Below are 19,666 nucleotides of genomic sequence, written 5' to 3'. Positions count from 1 at the left end.
CTCAGCTGCCCTGGAAGGAAAAATTACAAAAATTAAACCTGCGACCACTTTGGGCTGAGGATGAAATATGGAAAGAGTGACGCTCTGATGACAGGGATGAAACGTAACGAGAGCAGTGAAGCTCTCTGATTAATTAGAACACCACATGTTGTGGGCGCAATAGCCATCTGCACGAAAATACAACATGTGGTCTTCATCTGGGATTGGGACAAAACAAAAAAGCCGCACTCATTTGCCCATTAATCAAGTAACCCCCCCCTCCCCCACCCCCACCCCCCTCCCTCCAACACTCTAGGTATACATCTCAAAATAACATGTTGAAAAATAATAAAATTTAAAACATTTCGACTGGGAGACAGATTTGCTTAGAGAGGATTTATGCAGCAAAAGCAATTGAACTCAACTGTATGAAATGTTTGCATTCAAATTCACAGTTAGCGTGACCTGGAAGTGTAGCCAAAAACTGCATTTCTCTTGGCATCATAAATGGCTGTTGACAGAACAGATGGAGGTCAAACAAACAGCACATGTCTGTCCGAGGTACCTCTGGAACAGATGTAGGCGAGATGCTGTTGATATTGCAAACGATGTTGTGGTCATGCGAATGTGTGTGTGTGTGTGTGTGTGTGTGTGTGTGTGTATGTGTGTTGCAGCCCTTTGTGTCGATATTTGAGGGCAAGTGAGAGACAAAGAGCCATGATAACCTTGGCAGAAGAGAGCGAACAATATGGGAATGACTAAGCAATAATCAACAGTGCCTCGCTCGCTACGAGAATCTCCCTCCTGAGAGGGGAGGCCATATATTATTTATTAACCAAGTCGCACTTAGCCCATGCAGCTGGCCAGGGTTAGGCTAGGCTGACTGGATAGCAACAAAACAGCCAACTCTCATATTCTGAGAACACGTTTATTACTGTAGATCATACAGCAGCTCAAGCTAGAGCCGTGCAGGAGACTGATTGTAATGTGCTGTGTTCATTCACAGTAGCAACATGGCTTGTAATGTACTGTGTGCATTCACAGTAGCAACATGGCTTGTAATGTACTGTGTGCATTCACAGTAGCAACATGGCTTGTAATGTGCTGTGTGCATTCACAGTAGCAACATGGCTTGTAATGTGCTGTGTGCATTCACACAGTAGCAACATGGCTTTACACTGCCATGTTCAGAGAGGAGATGCTGCATATCAATATGGCAATAAGAAACTTGATATTTAGTTCCCTATTAGCTCAAAGCTATCTAAGCCCTGGCACCAGTTCAAGCACACATCACAGCTCTCTCGGGTGTAATTAAAGATGACCTCAGGGTGTGCTGGACGAAGCCCCCTCTCTCTCTCTGACACATAAGTGTGCGCGTGCACACACACGCACACGCACGTCCCAGAACGAGACACAACTGCTTCGTCTCCCACTCCGTTCCACTCCCTCACACAGCATTCCGTCTATTCCGGGAAACACACGTACGTGTGTGTGTGTGTGTGTGTGTGTGTGTGTGTGTGTGTGTGTGTGTGTGTATGGGTGGGTGTGTGTGTGTGTGTGTGTGTATGGGTGTGTGTATGGGTGTGTGTGTATGGGTGTGTGTGTGCGTGTAATGCACGCCTCTGACAGGTGTCGCGGCGTGCGTGCCGATGTGGGCAAAAACACAGGCCTGTGTGTTCTCTCCCCCCGTGGTGGCGAGGAGCTGGGCTGGCCCGGAGGGGGCGGGGTCACACCGTGAGACTTCTAAATGAGAAGTCTGTCTCTGCAGACGCTGCACGCCGTGAGAGAGGGAGGGGGAGAGGGAGGGAAGGAGAGAGAAGGAGGGAGGCAGAGAGAGAGAGAGAGAGAGGGGGGGGGGGGAGGGAGGGAGGCAGAGAGAGAGAGAGAAAACTTCTAGCCTAAATGAGAAGTCTGTTGCAAAAGCTGCATCATTTTAACTGCTTGAGGAGAGAGAGAGAGAGAAATAGAGAGAGAGAGACAGAGAGAGAGAGAGACAGAGAGAGAGAGAGAGAGAGAGAACGACAGAGAGAGAGGAGAGGAGCACTCCTGCTGTGATGCTGACTCTGGTGCATATTAAAAATTCACATAACTGCATATTTTGACACTTCATGCCTTCCTTCCTCGCAGCATTCCCACACGTCCCAAGCATGAATCTGCAGAACACCAAAGCTTGACAGATAATACAATAGCCCTAACTAGGCTATGGCAACTAGTGCAACTTGGGTGTAATCCAAGGCGGCAAGCTCTTCAAAGAACAAGGTCGCGCAATAATTGAGAGCTCACTGTCTAGGTCTTATTATTCATGCCATCATAGACTCATTAGTATTGGTCACAGATGAAGCCTGGGCTAGTCCTGGAACATTCCCTAGCCTTAACACCAGACAACGTCCTCAGGTTTAAACTCAAGGCACGGTACACTTAACTTTAGCCTGGCCTGTCAATTTTTGACTCGCTTCACGGAAATATCGTAAAACGTAGTTTTTCTTTCATTAGGAAAAACAGAAGTAGTATTTTTGAACATGCCATGTTAAATCATAAAAGTAGTAGAAATATAGACATAAAGTCTGTGTGTCATCACCTGTAGGCAGCTCTGCCTAAACAGGCATATTTATGGCCTCATAAACAGGGACCCTTTGGAAGGGAGAGACATCCTGATTCTGACAAGTTAAGACAGAGGGGAGCTGTAAACGAAAAGATGAAAGTTCACACAACAAAAAAGTAGCGCACATCAATGAGCGACTGCATTCCTACTATCTCTAGTTTCCTTGTGATGGCTGTAAAGTTGCCAAAAAGGAAGAGGCAGCCGTCGTTTTTATCAGTCTGTCCAGACGATTTCTGATTTTTCTGATTGATCAGTAATCGGGGCAGTGAAAGAAGGTCAAATGTCTCTTCAGGTTTGGACAGGAATGTTTAGTTTAGAAATTACTACTACATTTCAAGGAAAATCTTTTGTACCAGTAATATCATAACAACTGAAAGTCATTCTTTGAGGCCACCAAAGACGGCACCTACATTTGATTACCCCATCTTATAGGATGACTTAAGGAAGTCTTAATCATCTACATGAGTAGAATATAACCGTTATCAATGGGTGTTTAAGAACTCATCTCTTTGTGTGCGACCTTGGACTTCCACAACATGTAATGTTACAAAATGGCAGTGACACACATGTTATCTGCCACACTGTTAAGTTGTTCCAAGCATTCACAACATTTTACAACACACAGTATCATGTGCGTGCTCAATCTGACTAGAGGTATGAGGAAGCTGTACTGAGAACTCTGCGGGTAAGAATCACAACCCACTAGAATACAACTGAACTGTAGATTACTGGCTGAAACTAGGAGCTGAAGGAAATCTCTCACTTCTGATATGTGGGACATGGTTATTCTCCATCATCAGAGTTCCCTATAATCTTGGGAAGATGAAAAATGCCGGAGGATTAACATGGGTAGGATGAGGGATCTGCTCAAATGATCCCTTGCTTTGCTTGCTTTTTGAAATTAAACAGCATACTGTCAATGCAGCGGTTAAATCAACTGTTCCATCATCGCATAACACTGACAAAGGTTTGATTTTAGTTTTATTTTATTTTTTTAAAGAACGTTTTTTTTAGATAGACCCAGAAATAACCCTTTTCTGCCTATTAATCTGAACAATCTGAACAATATTTGTATCTGACTACTCTCCAGAAAGAAATCTGGTTCCGAGGTGGTAAATTTCCACCAATGGCCCCCATCTTTATATATGTCACTCATGACCTGTTCCCCTACTCATATACACTGAAGCAGGAACTGACTCATAGCTGAAAGGTCAATACTGCTCCTGTAATATCACCCAAGTTGCACTTCCGAAGGCCACACATAAGACTTACTTACTCTGGACTTCTCTGTGGTAATTTACAGAATTGAGAAGGATTTTGTAAATGAGTATCACAGACAGTACATTGTCTGAGGTCAGGCTACACATGGAGAAACCAGTAAGTCCACCAAAGCAATTCCAGGAAGCACTGCAACAATACATTCAGAGGACAGCTTCAGTCCATCCCAGGCTGTATCAAACTCATCAGGGGAGATATTCCACAGCACTGAGCTTAAAACACTGACAAATTAGTCAGCCCCAAATCTGGAAAGAACATTTTGATGATCACTCATAAAAACACTGAAGTAGTTATATGTAATGATTTCTGATAATATTTAAACTAGGTGTCGGGAAATTCAGCACATGCGGCCAAGTCAGACGGAAGTTAGCAAGACCTGCTGCTGACATCACTCAGAGAAGGTCAACTGAAAGAGAAAGAGGCAGAAAAGGATAGAGGGGTGATCAGTAGGGCTGTAACGATTTACGATTCGAAACCGAAATCGCGACATTCATATCCACGATACTGTGTCGCGGTGTGAAAAGGCAGAATTGCGACACACCCTTTCTAGTGTTTCACGCAGTGCACTGCAGCTTAGGCGGCCGCAAAAGCAACCCACAACTCCCGCTTTACTTATCGGTAGCCTACGTTGTCCAAAAACAAATAAATAAATAAATAATCATTTCATACCTCTCCTTGCTTTCATTGTAGACTATGTGTGCAACTTTACCAAACAGTATAGAAGTAAACCCCCTCTCCTTGCCCCGCTCTCTCTCGCGCTCCCTCCCTCTCACTCTCCCTCCCTCTCCTGCTCAATGAACACGCGCGACTTAAATAAAACATTCACAATCGTGAAAGCAAGGACGCATAGAAGACGACTAGCTAAATTACTATTAAATCCGCTTAGCATCATTACCATGCTGCACATATTTGTTTAAAACTCTTGCATTGAAGTTGACTGATCATCTCAATACCAACGTTTCCCAAAAGGGCCTGTCCCAAGGAGAACTACTACCTTGAAACTTAAACACACATGGGGAAACTGAACAGTCCAATCAGTACACTATGATAGGCTAAGCTATATGCTACTTTGTTTACAATATTTCCAGGCTTCAACCAGACAGCTGAATTAAAGAGGTAGAGTTGTAATAAAAAATAGTAGGCCTAGGCTATAGGCTAATCTGCATAAAGTGTGCTGTCATAAATATCAGTCATTCAGAAAAATATTTTTATATCAGGATATAAAATAATAGATATATTATATTGTAATCCTCTGGTGTTCTAAGGGAGGCTATTAAAATGTTATTTAATAAAATGTTATTTAATAAAATGTCTAGCACCCCCCCCCCCCCCCCAAAAAAAAAGGAAAAAAAAAAAGAAAAATCGAGATTCGTATCGAACCGTGGGTCAAAAATCGTGATACAAACCGAATCGTGAGGTTGGTGTATCGTTACAGCCCTAGTGATCAGAGAAGACGAGAGGTCAACCGGAGACCTAAACAGACGCCACTTCAACACAGTTGGACAGCCAAGGTCTCCTTCCGCTTCTTTCCGAGGCACACCCTCTCCCAGGACAATGACCCCAAAAATAGGAGAAACAGGACGAGAGGACACAAGGACTTCCGCCACACTACAAAGCAAGACTCTGGTAGTAAATTTCACTTTTAGTCTACATATTGCGCAAATGTTTCCTTGATCATGTGCACTTTGCCCTTACATCTTAATCACAACTTCCCAAAGCAAACTTTGCTTTAAGTATTGGTGTTGAAAATGAACACTGATTATGCAATATTTGAAGAGTTAGGTTCCAAAACGCTTTATCCTCCATTTCAATGAATTTTCATAAATCATTTTTTTACATTTTGTTTTCCAGGTAGTTTCAGTGCAACTGTAATTGGGTTACTGTTTGATTTATCTGTATTCAATCAAAATAGCAAAACTGCAATTTTATTGATATTACCTGAAATACACAATTAAATAGCATGACTAATGTTTTTAAAAATAAAGATATAGCGTTTTTGAAACAAACTCTTAATGAACTTACTTAATGAACTATGCCATATTGGAAAACCGCTTTAATGGCAATTTAATATATTGGAGACTATCGCAGACCATTCTTTAGATAATGTTTCAACAAGTACAGAGATGAGGCTTTGAGAGGCTCCAGACACCTTCCAGCTCTAAACAGAACTACTATGTGCTGCCAAGACTTCCTGTGAAGAAAATTCCAGGGAATCAAGATGAATAGACAAACAACTGCCAATGGACTCCTACCATGTGCATGAAAGCTTTCCCAGACGAATCCTTACGTTCCCATGATGATAAAACAGAAAATGTACATTAAAAACAACTTCAAGAAATAGCAACTTCCACGCAAACATTCAGGAGATAGAGAGAATGATGTGATTTGACTTTCAATCTAACACAGAGCCATGTTAAAGGAGTACCTAGCTAACAAATTAAACACAAACCATTTTTCCTCCCATTGTTTTTCACTCTGGTCAGATAAGATGCGGGTTCTCTATTAAAGCATGTGGGATAGGGTACAGAGTTGCACGCTTCACCTGAATCTGTCAGAGGCATTCTAATGATAGATGGGTGTTGCTGACCTCACACCATGGGAGCGGCTAACCTGAAACAGCAAAACAAGGCCACCAGAACTGGACAGGCCTCGCGGGCCTCTTTGTGCTAGTATTCATCATCTGGAAAGAGCAGAGAGCTAACGGTGCAGCAGCACATCATTTCACAAAAGGCTGTCTGCCATTATGGACATGGTCTTGGAGCAAATGTACAGTACCAACAGTTTCTATCTGATCACTGAGGAAAATGGGACAACAAGAACAGAGAGAGAAGAAATGCCTGTACATAACTGAGGTGTATCTTATTATAGTTGAAGCCTAGAACTCCCTATTATTAACAAGTGTTAAGAGATACGAGTCATTTTCAAATGCAAGCCTCTAATGGGAAATTTACATAACTGGCAGTGCTAGTACTAGCAGCCATCGAGGAACAGTAAGCAGCCAGTATGTTCATGCCATGTCGACTTGTTGAGGGAGTTCTTCATGGCACCCGAGCGAGATAGAGGAGAGAGAAAGATGACGGCTGGGGGGGGGGGGGGGGGCTATCAGTAACCTGGATTATCCACACCCCATTTCCCACTCTGAATCCAGGCCATTAAGAAGAGCTGCAAGACTTAGCAGGGCCTGGCCTGGGGGCACAGAGTGGCAGAGGAGGAGGAGGGCATGAGCATCCAGGAGCCGATGCTCTCTTCTCCAGACACACTGTCTGGAGGACCAAGACACACACAGACACACACACACACAGAGCAGATGCTGAGAGACTCAAGTCCTTGTTAAGTCTCCATTGCTGATGCTCAGTCATAATTGCTTTTCAGAGAGGAGATCTGAGCAGGGTAACCAAATCCCTTGTTGATTATTACATCTAATGGGCCTGAAGGCTGTCAGAGGCAGAGAGGGGTTTGAGTTCAATATTTCTGCTCCGAGGATCAGAAGGGAGAAAAAACTGCATGGGGGGGAGGGAGACCGAGGTCCATGGTGAGAGAAAGACATTTACCAGGGCTAAACCATGATCGATGTTGAAAAAGACCTGCGTGGAAAAATCCTCATTTTGTCAGGATTCCATGCCAGAGCCAATAGTATTTAGTGTTGAGGATTTATTTCTAACAGGTATGGGCCAATAACAGGAAGCCACTCCTGCCCCCCCCCCCCCCCGCACCCCCCGCACCCAAACCCCCTTTACATGTCTGTCGGGTGATTCTTTTTGATGGGCATTAATTCTAAAGCTGATCATACACACAACTGGATTAGATCTCCCAAAGCTAAATACCTGGGATAAAGAATGGGACAGCTAAGGTCTACACCCAATGTGGCCTAAGCACAGTGTGTTGTGGTGTTTCACAGTCTACACTAGCATAGAATGAAACAGTTGCAGAGGGGAAATATGGAAGGTATTTTAGAATGTGCTATTGGCCTCACCAAAAACGGCACACTGCAGTCAAAGGCCAAGCCCAGCTACACCAAATGGTGCATAACTAACAGTTTTCCTGGGGCTGCAACCTCCCCATATCCCAGATGCTATTCACATGTGCATGATGTCACATTTTCTTTCTCTCCCTCTCTCTCTCTCTCTCCCCCTCTCTCTCTCACAGAGAACTACTCACAGACAAACTCATACACACCCAAAGCTTTACAAAAAAAATTAAAAAATACATTCCGTTCATACATCTGAAAGGAGTGAGAACATCTACTTGATGCACCTCCAAAGTAAATTGTAAATCACAGGGTTCTATTTTAAGGCCAAGCATCCCTCACACCACTGGGATGACCTAACGTCTGACCACAGAGGAGCACAAGATGAATGTGGCAAGCTGGGCTCTTAAAGGGACACCAACGAGCCTCTAGCTTGGTCAAGCTGGGCTCTTAAAGGGACGCCAACGAGCCTCTAGCCCGGTCAAGAACACACCAAGTCCAACAACGCAGGAGCACAATAAGTGATGGCAAGCCAAAAGAAGAAGTACAGCCTTCCAGTTCTATATACATGTCATCAATTCACAGTGTATATCACACCTCAGTATACGTCACAGAGAGCAGCGGACACATGGGAGAAATTTACAAGAATAACACAGTCAGCTTCTCCAATGACAATACAGGAGGAGCACATAAGGGATGGGCGATAAAACAATTTGAGCTGCTATATGTTTTTCTAGGCAGCAATGCAGGAATCAGCCAGCTCACAAGGAGTCTAGTAGTCTCCCCTGTCTATCTAACGGCCATTCCTCGAAGAGGGATCATTCAGTATCATGACTGCTAAATGAAAATGTGATTCACTTCAACAAAAAGGGGGTCATCGAGAGTCACTGAGGTCAAATCAGAACAGCAAATGGACACACATTTCATTTTCATTTCATTTTCCCCTCACACAATGTGCAGACATCCGTGCAAGCAGTATCTTTGCTCCCTGTAAATCCCATGACCTCAGTATGGCTGAGACAGTTAAAGCAGCAGGAGAAATATAACAACCTGCCCTTTGGTCCTCCAACAGCCTCAAAGCTTCTCTCCAACTTTCCACTGACGCGATGACACAACAATGTGAAGCTTGACGTGACAGCCATCTCCAAAGACCAAAGTCTAGGCTTGAAAAGACTGCAACTGCCAAAAACCCTTTGTGTTTCCCGCCCGAATCTCCTTGACGAGGGTTGAATATAAACCTATAGTGCTAGACCTATATGATTCATTTTCATTCAGATGAATTTCAATGATGTAAATAAAAGCTCTCACCTCTTGAATTAATAACAATAACAATGAGAACTGATTCATTCAGAATGTAGGCGTACATTCCTTTCATGAGGAAGATGAAACGGTCACGGCTTATCAGAGGACTTAAGATGAAAGAGGTAAACAAACGGCCACTCGTCTAGGCAACCACACACAGACGAACATAAAGACCTCCGGCAAAGTGAGCAGAGACGGAGGTCTACCTAAGGACCACTCGCACACAACACTTGGCTAATGATCACAACTGAGGCTAGACTACACACAAATAAATAACAACAAAACAAAGAGGGTGAAACAAAGAGGCCTACTACTACACTCAATACTGTGTGGTCAAATGAGAGACATCAGCTGTTTGCTTTTTATAATTATAAACAGGGAATAGGCTAATAATACGTATGATACATATTCTTATCGCCATTTTTGTCCTGACAGTACATATGACTGGATTTTTCAAAACACAGAACCACATGCCTGGGGATTATCCAGTGCCCCTGACTGCCTGACATATGGCCACTAGGAGCTAGCGCAGAAAACACCACAGCTGTGTCCACACATAGCTTAAGCGCTTTCGACCGGAGTGATGAATTTACATGAGGCGCACAACACACAAAGATCCGCCACCGCCACTACGTCCTCTAGTCTGGCAGATCAAGATATGTGAATCAACATGGCTAAATGAGGCTCTCTCAATGGGCCTTGGAGACGGGGAGCCAGCGGGCTGGAGTCCACTAAATGAATCAGATAGTGACCGCCTGTCTGTCTAATGGAGAAATGGTCTCCTGACAGTCCACAAAGCCTCGCGCATTTGAGATTCTCACTCTTGTGTGAACTGTGACACGAGTCTATTTGCCAACTGAAACAGGAAATGGAAAAATCTAACTGGAATCTTATCAAATAAAACAGATGGATGTTAATACAGCAAAGGCCAATAAGTTCAGCCTAAAAATGTGAAACAACACAGACAAAAAATGGGTGTGGATAGTAGAGAGGACAACCTTTAAAACACTGAATGGCACCTTTCATTTGCCATATACTAAAGCAAATATGTAGCCTAATTTTTAAAGTGGGTTTATTGACATAAACAAATGCTAATCCGTGAAAATACAGACAATAAGTGCGCTCAGCTGATAAATTTTGAATAATGGGTGACAATGAATTGGCATTCAATTATGTGCGTAGCATCCAATTATGTGTGGCATTCAATAAATTGTTCTGGTTAACAAGGTGGGATGTTGAATGGTCACAAAATCAAAACAAAAGTTCATAGAATCACTGGCACTTCACTTTGGAAGAATCTGGCTACTTATTTATTAATTTTATCACACTATGTGTATATTTTTCTCCAGATACAGGAAACAAATGTGTTAGCCTATGGATGGCCATTGACTTGGGCCAGCAGAAGAAGAATCAGTGTGTTTCAACTATTTTAAGCTTCATGACCCATGAAACTTCCACTACAGCTGTCTGTCCTTCATCACCACCACTCTGACCTCCCCGATCCACTTTCCAACATGCCCGACAAGACTCCCAAAAGATGGTCATTATTTCATTTTCCTAAATATTTATGATTTCCCACAGATTTATCTTAATGGTAGTCTCCACACTTCAGGTGACCTCCTGCTAATAGTTTATGTTCCGAGAATACTACATCAAACTTATTATGGTTGTTTTCCAGCTGACTTTCCCCACATCCTCCCTGGGTTTCCTGTGATTGTTCACACACTGAACTGTTTCATGACAGAATTTCTAAACAAAATGGATTCTGTTATGAGGTCAGATCATGCCATTTCTACCATTTCTACACATGCAAGGGGGGGGGGGTGTCTGAACCAAAGTGACTGTCAAATGAAATGACAGATTTCTCATCAAATCCCTCTAGCTGCTACAAAAATCCAGGTAGCTATCTGAAAATCGTTTCCACCAACACACTGAAGTCGTCCATCCCAGATTCATTCAAGAGCAATGCAAATTGATGTTTACAACAGTAAACAACTTCCCAAAACAATGACTCCTGAAGATGAAGCTAATTGCACCCATCTGCTACTCTAATAAAATCCTCCTGCTCCAAACAAACTATTGTTTCTGCGCATCCAGCACAAAACAACTCCACCGCCTGATTTTCCATGTTGGCCATGGCAACAGCCAAACTCTGTGATACGCTACCTCCACAGGCAGGGAAGAGAACTAGTATGGCCTGAAAAAACAACACACACAAACACATCTCATACTTTCATTATATAGCAAGCTGACCCACCACAAACTACACAGGCTTCATGACCGCACCGTGAGGCCAACTGCTTTTCAAAAGCAGGGAGACCATGTGAGGCAACACATGACCAAACACAGTAGCCTTTACACTATTCAACCGAGGAAGGCTTTGCCATGAGCATCGGTGTCAATGCCTTTGATCTTTGTTTGCGGGCCTCACTGTCATTTGTATGATTCACAAAAAGCCTCGCCTAACTCCGAGTGCTGCCTTGTTGTAAGCCACGCGCATTACATAATGTCCGAGGATGTCCAAGGTGGGGAGCGTTACGCTATACCTTTGATTGTGGATCAGTATGAATTAAGGGATAATTCTGAGAAATGTTATAGCACTTTCACTGCGAGTTTCCTGTGCCTGTACTGATATGAAGTCACTTATTCCCAGGAACAGTTCACAGCTGTGGATGAACTGTTGTGCATGGATGATCACACAGTCATCCTCTGCACTGGAGAGCAGCGTATTTTTAGTGCACAGTTAATAATTCATATCCAATGCTTTCGGTTGTGTGGGAATTTTGTATCAAACAACAGCAGATTCTTCTGCAATATAATGGTATCTGGACAACACTGTTATAAAAATACAACAGAGCCATAGTGTTCTCCATTGCAGTAGCTCACGTAATCAGAACATAAGCCTGGGAATGACAGGTTTTTGCCAGCTTGGTGCCACTGACACTGCATAAAAAAAACATTTCTGCCAGGCTATATGGACAGACATTTCACAATACAGTTGTGGAGAGCTGTGGAGCAGTTGCCTATGGTAGATCAATGTCAATTAGTCCACATCATTCTCTCTGTTACTCTCTTTCAGGTTTCTATCATGGGTCCATCGTGTCACATTCAAGGGATACGATTGTGTGCTTTGAGCTTCTTCATGTATTTGACAGGTCAGTCCTACTTCCCACCCCTTCCAATATTTAAACCATCACTCTTACAAAAACAGATTCACCCTCTGCGAGTTTGTTTTTGTACTAAACACTTGAAGTCCGTGGTTTTCAGCCTTCATTTCTCTGATGATATTTTTAGAGGAAAATGCCATCCTATTCTTATGCACAAACATCTTTGGGAGAGTCCAACCAAACAATAACACTACAAGCATGTTTGCCAGGCATCATTCAGCAATTTCATCACATACCTCATTCATGGCATTAAAGTAAGGCAGCTGAGCTGGGACATTTTAGTGTCAGGTATTATCACCACAGGCAGTTGCTTGTCTCATACAAGACCTTGGCCCAGCTCTGCGGTGCTACTCTCCCAACAGCTGAGCGAGGACCTCTCACATTCCCCTGGACAGGCCCTCTGGTCACCTGTGCTGGGTTGTGGGAGAGGTTTCTCACGACACATCTTAAAAATATCATGCTGGCTGGTTGCATGGCCTACACACACACTCTCAACAGTTAGCTGACTGCTTGTGGCATGTGCACATGAGCCCAACCCACAGAAGCAAGGAAACTGCAAAGTAAGAGACTTTCCACTTTAACTGGTTAATTATTTACTATCCAACAATAAGAGTCGTCGCCTTTGGGTTAAGTGTCATAAAACACTGTGTATGATCAAAGGTTTTTTAAACATCAATGTGAAACAATTGTCATGTAAGTCCTGACCCAAACACCTACTGTAATCACAAATCAGGCCTGTCATGGTGGACAACATAGAGCCTGCTCTCGCCCATAGCAGCAAATGCAAAACACCGATCTCAACTGCTTCTCAGTCTTAAACGCCGTTCAGTGGGGACAAACAAAACAATTCACTACTGCGCGTTTCTGAGGGGGGAAAAGCTGCCCGTGTCCCCTGTTAATAATACATGCAGACATCTTCCCCACCCGAGACATCTGTCGCAACACTACCACGCCACACACACGGCCTCAGTTTAAAGTTACTTTGCCATTCCGTTAATACGCTTGGGATAATTGTAGCTCTTTGATTAACGTTATATTCCGAGGAAAACCAGACAATACTGTTTCTGGTGGAGACATTACACGTCAACAGACCAGCTTGTCCTGAGCGAGTGCTTGTGACAAAGCACAAATAAGCTACAATTACTGGACAATTGTTTCCTATAATGTTTTTCTCCACCAAAACAATCTCTATTGCACGGTTTAACAAAGAAGGAACAGAACGATGACAGCATCGCTTGTCCCCATAGCCTACGAGATGAATGGAATTTCTAAAGTCATCATCGTTTACACAGAGCAGCATAACGTTAGGTCTGAAGAATGATGGACGGTATATTATTAAATTTAACGAAGTGGTGGCTTGAAATGACGTTGCAAGTAAATGACAGACTCTTACCTTTTTATTTGACCAGTGACAGAATTCAGTTGCCTGAGCGCTGACAATATAACGATAGGTAGGCTCTTTTTGGACGGTCAAATCTGCTCGCATACAAGTACTGCTTTCAAGTCCCCCGTGTAATTCCTCTGAGTGTGTGCTTGTCTTTTCAAATCACTCTTGTCCACAAATTCCTCCTAGCAAAATTCTTAACATACGTGGTGACTCTTAGAACACATCTGCAAAATGTCCTTGTCTTTAAAACATTAAAAAAAAAACAGTCCCTTCTCCCTGCGTGTCGCTCGATGTAAATCAGCCTTTTTTCTCTCTCTCTGTCTCTCCTTTTTTCTGATAATCAGTGCTGCGTCTCACACTAGCGCAGTCTCGTCGTGCACGCTCCCGCATAAGCTTTTCGATGCAATCCGGGGCGGACTAAGAGGAGGGGTGGGAGGGGCCATCTTCAAGGAAACCCCACGCGATTGGTTGAAAAGAAACACTCAGCGAATCATCAACGAAGATGGTGGGATGTTGTCTCTCGTTCTTGTCGCAAAGCCTTCACTTATTTCTGCAGGCCTACGAAGTCAGTTTACGTTAGTAGGGTTGTTGTTGCTACCTATGCTCCAAAAGAAGTGCGATGTCGTTATGATATCATAACATAACAGATACTTAAAGTGAACGGTAAGACGACTAGTTTATTCGCAATGCGTGATGTTGTCTTTTCTACTGACTTAACTTGTAATTGGCATGATGACATTTCAGTGTTTCTACGTATATGTTTCTAAATGGTTAACAATTCCACTTCTCACACGCAATGCAGTATAGTAGTAACAGGCTATTGTATAGAGTCGTTTTCCTGTCAAACTTTCCATGAACTTGTTTAGATTTCGGCTAACCAAAATTACGATGACACATTTGGTTGTGGTTTACGGTGACAATCAAAAACATCTGAAGTTGCAGTGTCAGCTAAGTTAGGCTACTTTTCTAGCCTCTTTCACAGACGCAGAGCTGCTGTAAATCAACTGTTAGCCTAGTAACATGATAATATCCAGAGACGTAAACATTGTATGTTTTGCAGACAAACTTAAAATAGACTACCCAAAATGTTGTTACTTTGCCTGCTTAATTTAAATAATAGTGATTCATGACATTTGAACTTTGTCCATTTTTTTTTTATCCCAGCTCTTTATGGCCTCTGACCATGGACCCAGTGGTGCTGAGCTACCAAGACAGCCTTCTGAGGCGCTCTGATGTGGCCTTGCTAGAGGGCCCGCACTGGCTCAATGATCAGGTGATTGGGTTTGTCTTTGAGTACTTTGCTGCCGAGCGCTTCAAAGACCTCAGCAGGTCTGTGTGCTTCATCAGCCCCGAGGTTACGCAATTCATCAAATGTGCATCTTGCCAAGAGGAGCTGGCCCTTTTCCTGGAGCCACTGCAGCTAGCGACCCGTCGTTGGGTGTTCTTGGCTGTCAACGACAACTCCAATCAGACGGCTGGTGGGTCACATTGGAGCCTCCTACTGTATCACCACGACAATAGCCTCTTCTCCCACTACGACTCGCAGAGTGGGGGCAACTCGCTTCATGCGCGCCGAATTGCCTCCAAACTGGAAGCTTTTCTGGGGGGCAAAGGCAAAAAAGTGTCCTTTGCAGAGGAGGCCGCTCCTAGACAGCAGAATAGCTATGACTGTGGTATGTATGTCATTTGCAATGCTGAGGCGCTGTGTGAGAGTGCAGAGTTTGGAGGGAACCCACGCCTGCAGAGCCACACCATCACCCCAGACTACATCACCAGGAAGAGGGCAGAGTGGTGTAGACTGATCCAGAGACTTGCCAAAAATTGACGTGCCTGCAGAGGAGTTAGGTGATTGATTGCCCAGCTCCAGTTCTTATCTTAAACCGCTTTGTGTTGCAAGGTCACTTCTGACTTGTCAGAAGCAGAGTCTTCCAGAGGTGCCCTTAAAAAGAATGGTGGGAGCACAGGTTGTAGAATTCTGTCAGAGCTGGGCCTGCATTAAACCTGATCTCACTAGTCTTCATAGCCAGCATGCACTTCCATCAGCAGAGTTATGGGACTCCCACAAGTCATCTCAACTGCCAAATCACATGAGCAGATGTAGTAATTGAATGACACATCCTAGCCAAGTGTAAGATTTAATTTTCAGCGTGAGCGTATTTTGAAATATTTACTCCTTTTATCATCAAAGGGATCTAAATAAATAAATTCAAACCGCATGAATTACGAATGAAGCCTAATATATAGTTACTGGGCTCATATGAACATGCTTGTTGGTTTGTTTGTTTGCCCAGACGAAATAGCGTCTTTTACTTATTTGATATCAAAGGCCTAGCTGAGACAGTGAATGTCATATAAGATGGAAGAGGTTTAATGTAATGATGCAGTGACTCTCCATTTATGGTTCTCCTGTCTTTTACCGAATGTCATGCTTGTTTACAACTTTGTTTTTCCCTCAGGGTTGTGTTAAGTGAATGGATTGAAAAAGAATGTGTTATGTATCCATATAATAAAAATACACTGAAATAATAATTGTTATTATTAATTAATTATTTATTAACAATTATTAATCGTTGTTATTACGGTTTGTTCAAGGTGAATATTCACTGTATTGTAGTGGGCAAAGGTGTGGCAGCACTACCGTGTGCGGATGAGAATGATGAGATTGTAGTGAAGTAGTTCATCCCATAATACAGTAGTTTGTGAATGGATAATGTTTGATTCTGTCATTATCATTCTGAAATTAGGTAATTCTACCTCCCTTTTCCTGAAGGCCGTTATGAATTCATGCCTGCAGTGTATTTGATTATTAATTCCTCCCTGTGTATTTGATTGTTTAGTTTAGCCCCTCTTCAGTTAGGCGTAAGCACGGAGTCATGTTAATAAATGGCATTTCACAGAGATTGTGCAGTGTATGGGACATGGGACTTGCCTTTAAACTTGAGGTAGAATGGTCTACCTCCATTCCTCTGGGTTAACTCGCCACAATATGCTGAATGTAGCCGTAAATACTAGAGGTTGGAGGAAAAAATCAATACAGTATAATATTTCAGCATAATATTTTGTGATGATGTGGCACCATGTATTGAGATATTTATGTATTTAATTAATATAATTTATACTTTTGTTGTACATTTACATTGATAGCAGTGCTTCAAAACAAAATATGGGATAGACTTCTTTATGCTTCTTTCTTTTCATGCCTCACAAAGGAGAGGAGGAGAACGATTTTACTTTGCCAAGATGGCTGCTGAGACTCCATACATACAGTGCATACAGAAAGTATTCACAGCACTTCACTTTTTCCACATTTTGTTATGTTTCAGACTCATCTTAAAATGGATTCAAATTTTTTTTGAATCTACACACAATACTCCAACACTCCACAAAAAAACAGGTGTTTGGAGTGTTTTGTAAATGTATTAAAAAGAAAAGACTGAAATATTCCATTTACATAAGTATTCAGACCCTTTGTTATGACGCTTGTAATTGAGCTCTGGTGCATCCTACTTCTATCAATGGTCCTTGAGATGCTTCTACAACTTGATTGGAGTCCATCTGTGCCTAAATTAATTCACTGGACATTATTAGAACACATCTGACCTGCGAGACAGGGTTGTGTGAAGACACACATCTGGGGAAGGATACAAGAACATTTCTGCAGCATTGAAAGTGCCCAAGAGCAGCCTCCATCATTCTCAAATGGATAAGTTTGGAACAACCAACAGTCTTTCTAGATCTGGCCACTCAGCCAAACTGAGTAATCTGGGACGAAGGGCCTTGGTCAGACAAGTAACCAAGGACCCAGTAGTCACTATGAATGACATCCAGAGTTCCTTTGAGAGGATGAGAGAAACGTAAAGAAGGACAAACATCAGTGCATCTGGTTTCTTCCACACACACTGTTGGGAATTGTGGTCAAATAGTTCAGTCCATCAGACCAGATGATTTTACTTGTCATGGTCTGAGAGTTGTTCAGGTGCTTTTTGGGAAATTCCTGTTTCCGGCAAAAAATGGCTTCCATCTGGCAACTCTACAAGGCCTGATTGGTGGAGTGCTGCACTGATGTTTGTCCTTCTTTACGCTTTATGTATTCCAGACTTTCAATACTTTGGATCGTGAAACATAAAGAATTACAATAATATAATATTTTGCCCTAAATATGGTGATGGTATCATACTGTCACATCTGTTTAAATTCAACCCCAATTCTAATTTTAGGGCTGTGATATATCTTCTCATAATTTCCTTTTTGTTGCTAATACTGTTGAAGGTCAGTACTCTGTGCTGTCTTTGCTAACTCAAATAAGAAAAGATCCTGATCAGCTTTTTATCCTAAGTGTTTTTGTTGAAAATGCTTGTGTAACTGTGTTGTGTTTGACTGCCCGCTTGGTTCAGTCCTGCACCTGCCTGGGCTCGATCCCACAACTTGCGGCACCTCAGATTGGGATGGAGCATGCTATCAAGGGAGGTAAATACCCATGGGTGCTAGCATCTCTTACCATCAAGAGGTACAGCTACCCTTGTCTTGCATTCACTAGTTGCTGGCCACAGATGTTGTTTCAGAAGATGGAACTGGCTCTTCTTCACCTGTCATTAATAATGGCATCTAAAAGTATGTGGATGACTTCTCTTACCAGAGAAAATAGATTTGCACAGTTATAAGGAATAATATATTCCACTTATTCCAATAAACTTGTGTATATACTGTTCATTATTTAATGTGGCATAGTATTAAATGATGCAGTGGAGTGGAACTGCAAAGAAGCTGAACTGTGTATAAGGACAATTCTGTTCACACTTTATTTTTGGCTGCGCATCATGGTGTGAGTTTTGGATGTCACTACAACATATGTATAATGTTCAGTGTAAACTTTACCCTCTAGTAATGCAGGCATTTCAAACGCAGGTTCACTAAATAGACCAAGTTGTTTTGGCATGTCTATATGCACATTTTGAAATGATTCTGAACCTTTCCAGCCAAAATATGGATTAAATGAATGGCTCCACCAAATCGGACTAAAGTCAAAGTCTGATGCATTTCAGATGCTGTTCCAAACTCTTTTTTCACAGATGCACTTTGGCGCCTGCCAGGAAAAACAACACTCCATACTGTGATAGCAGGAGTATCATAGTTATGACAAAATCAAAAATTCAAATAAAAAAATCTAAAATCTTACGTCACTCAAGGGGTGTGGCTGTCTGTGAGGCCAACACTGGACACCAGCAATTCATATTTTTGGCACTAAAAGCCCTTCTTATCCCCCCCCCCAAAACAAATCATGGGTTACTATGGGTGTAACTAACAGACAGTTTAGAGGTCACAACCTTTCTCCTTAAATGTATTCACAGGAATACAACAAAGTGCTTTAAGGTTAGTATAAGCACATTATCGTACAGAAAAAAAGAAGATATACATATTATATTCAGGAAGAGGACTAGATTTAGGTGAAAGCTTAAGTAAAGCTAAACTATCAACCAAAAACTGTTCAAACGAGACATGTTTATCTGTTTCCAAGGCACCTCAGACTGATTGTGCCTGGCATATGCTAACTAATACATTTGCCCTGCTTATTCTATGATCTTTATTTGTAAAAGCTGTGTGTAATTACAGCAGTAAAATTATAGCGTTTGTGGAATGTCTACCAAGAACCAGAGCTCTCCTACAGGACCTTCAGGTGTTTCACATTATCTGTTTTCAAAGGGGAGCTGGCCCCATTCTTAACTTAAAACTTGAGCCCCCTTTCACACTACCACCCCCCCCATCCATCCCAGCAGCCAAACTTGTGTGAATGAGTAAATGTTGTGAAAAACATTTCAAAGTCTTACGTGACGTTTTACTGGTTGACATTTATAGTCTGCACACTGGTGCTTTGGCGGCAGTGTTATTTTCTATTTTGCTTCGAGGGAGGCTTGTCAGGTTTTTAACCTGAGGTCATATGAAAAGCAACCACAGACATTCGAAACCATTTTAAACTCAATTATTTT

The 19,666-nt window shown here is 42.5% G+C and overlaps 2 protein-coding genes across 2 annotated transcripts in view; one reads left to right on the top strand and one right to left on the bottom strand.

Annotated features, from left to right (window-relative positions):
• myo9aa (myosin IXAa) overlaps positions 1-14,030 on the bottom strand; it is a 102,613-nt gene extending 88,583 nt beyond the window's left edge. The window contains exon 1 of the mRNA XM_076286831.1: positions 13,689-14,030. The gene's annotated coding sequence lies outside the window, so the exon portion shown is untranslated. The remainder of the gene's footprint in view (positions 1-13,688) is intronic.
• Positions 14,031-14,247: 217 nt separating this feature from the next.
• senp8 (SUMO peptidase family member, NEDD8 specific) lies at positions 14,248-16,205 on the top strand. Its single transcript, XM_076288055.1, has 2 exons — positions 14,248-14,345; positions 14,847-16,205. Exon 2 carries the CDS (start codon positions 14,866-14,868, stop codon positions 15,505-15,507), a length of 642 nt encoding a protein of 213 aa, XP_076144170.1. The 5' UTR covers positions 14,248-14,345; positions 14,847-14,865; the 3' UTR covers positions 15,508-16,205.
• Positions 16,206-19,666: the final 3,461 nt, after the last annotated feature.

Source organism: Alosa pseudoharengus, unplaced genomic scaffold (assembly GCF_046254945.1).
Source record: "Alosa pseudoharengus isolate Yale_2024_CS ecotype anadromous, Long Island Sound unplaced genomic scaffold, YU_APseudo_1.1 YU_APseudo_1.1_scf_16, whole genome shotgun sequence".
Classification (NCBI taxonomy): domain Eukaryota; kingdom Metazoa; phylum Chordata; class Actinopteri; order Clupeiformes; family Clupeidae; genus Alosa; species Alosa pseudoharengus.
Note: the sequence above shows the minus strand (reverse complement) of the source record. Positions and strands in the feature narration are given on the sequence as shown.

Bases quoted from the DNA above. Each gene is read 5' to 3' on its own strand.
- senp8 (XM_076288055.1), top strand. From the start codon at position 14,866: ATGGACCCAGTGGTGCTGAGCTACCAAGACAGCCTTCTGAGGCGCTCT.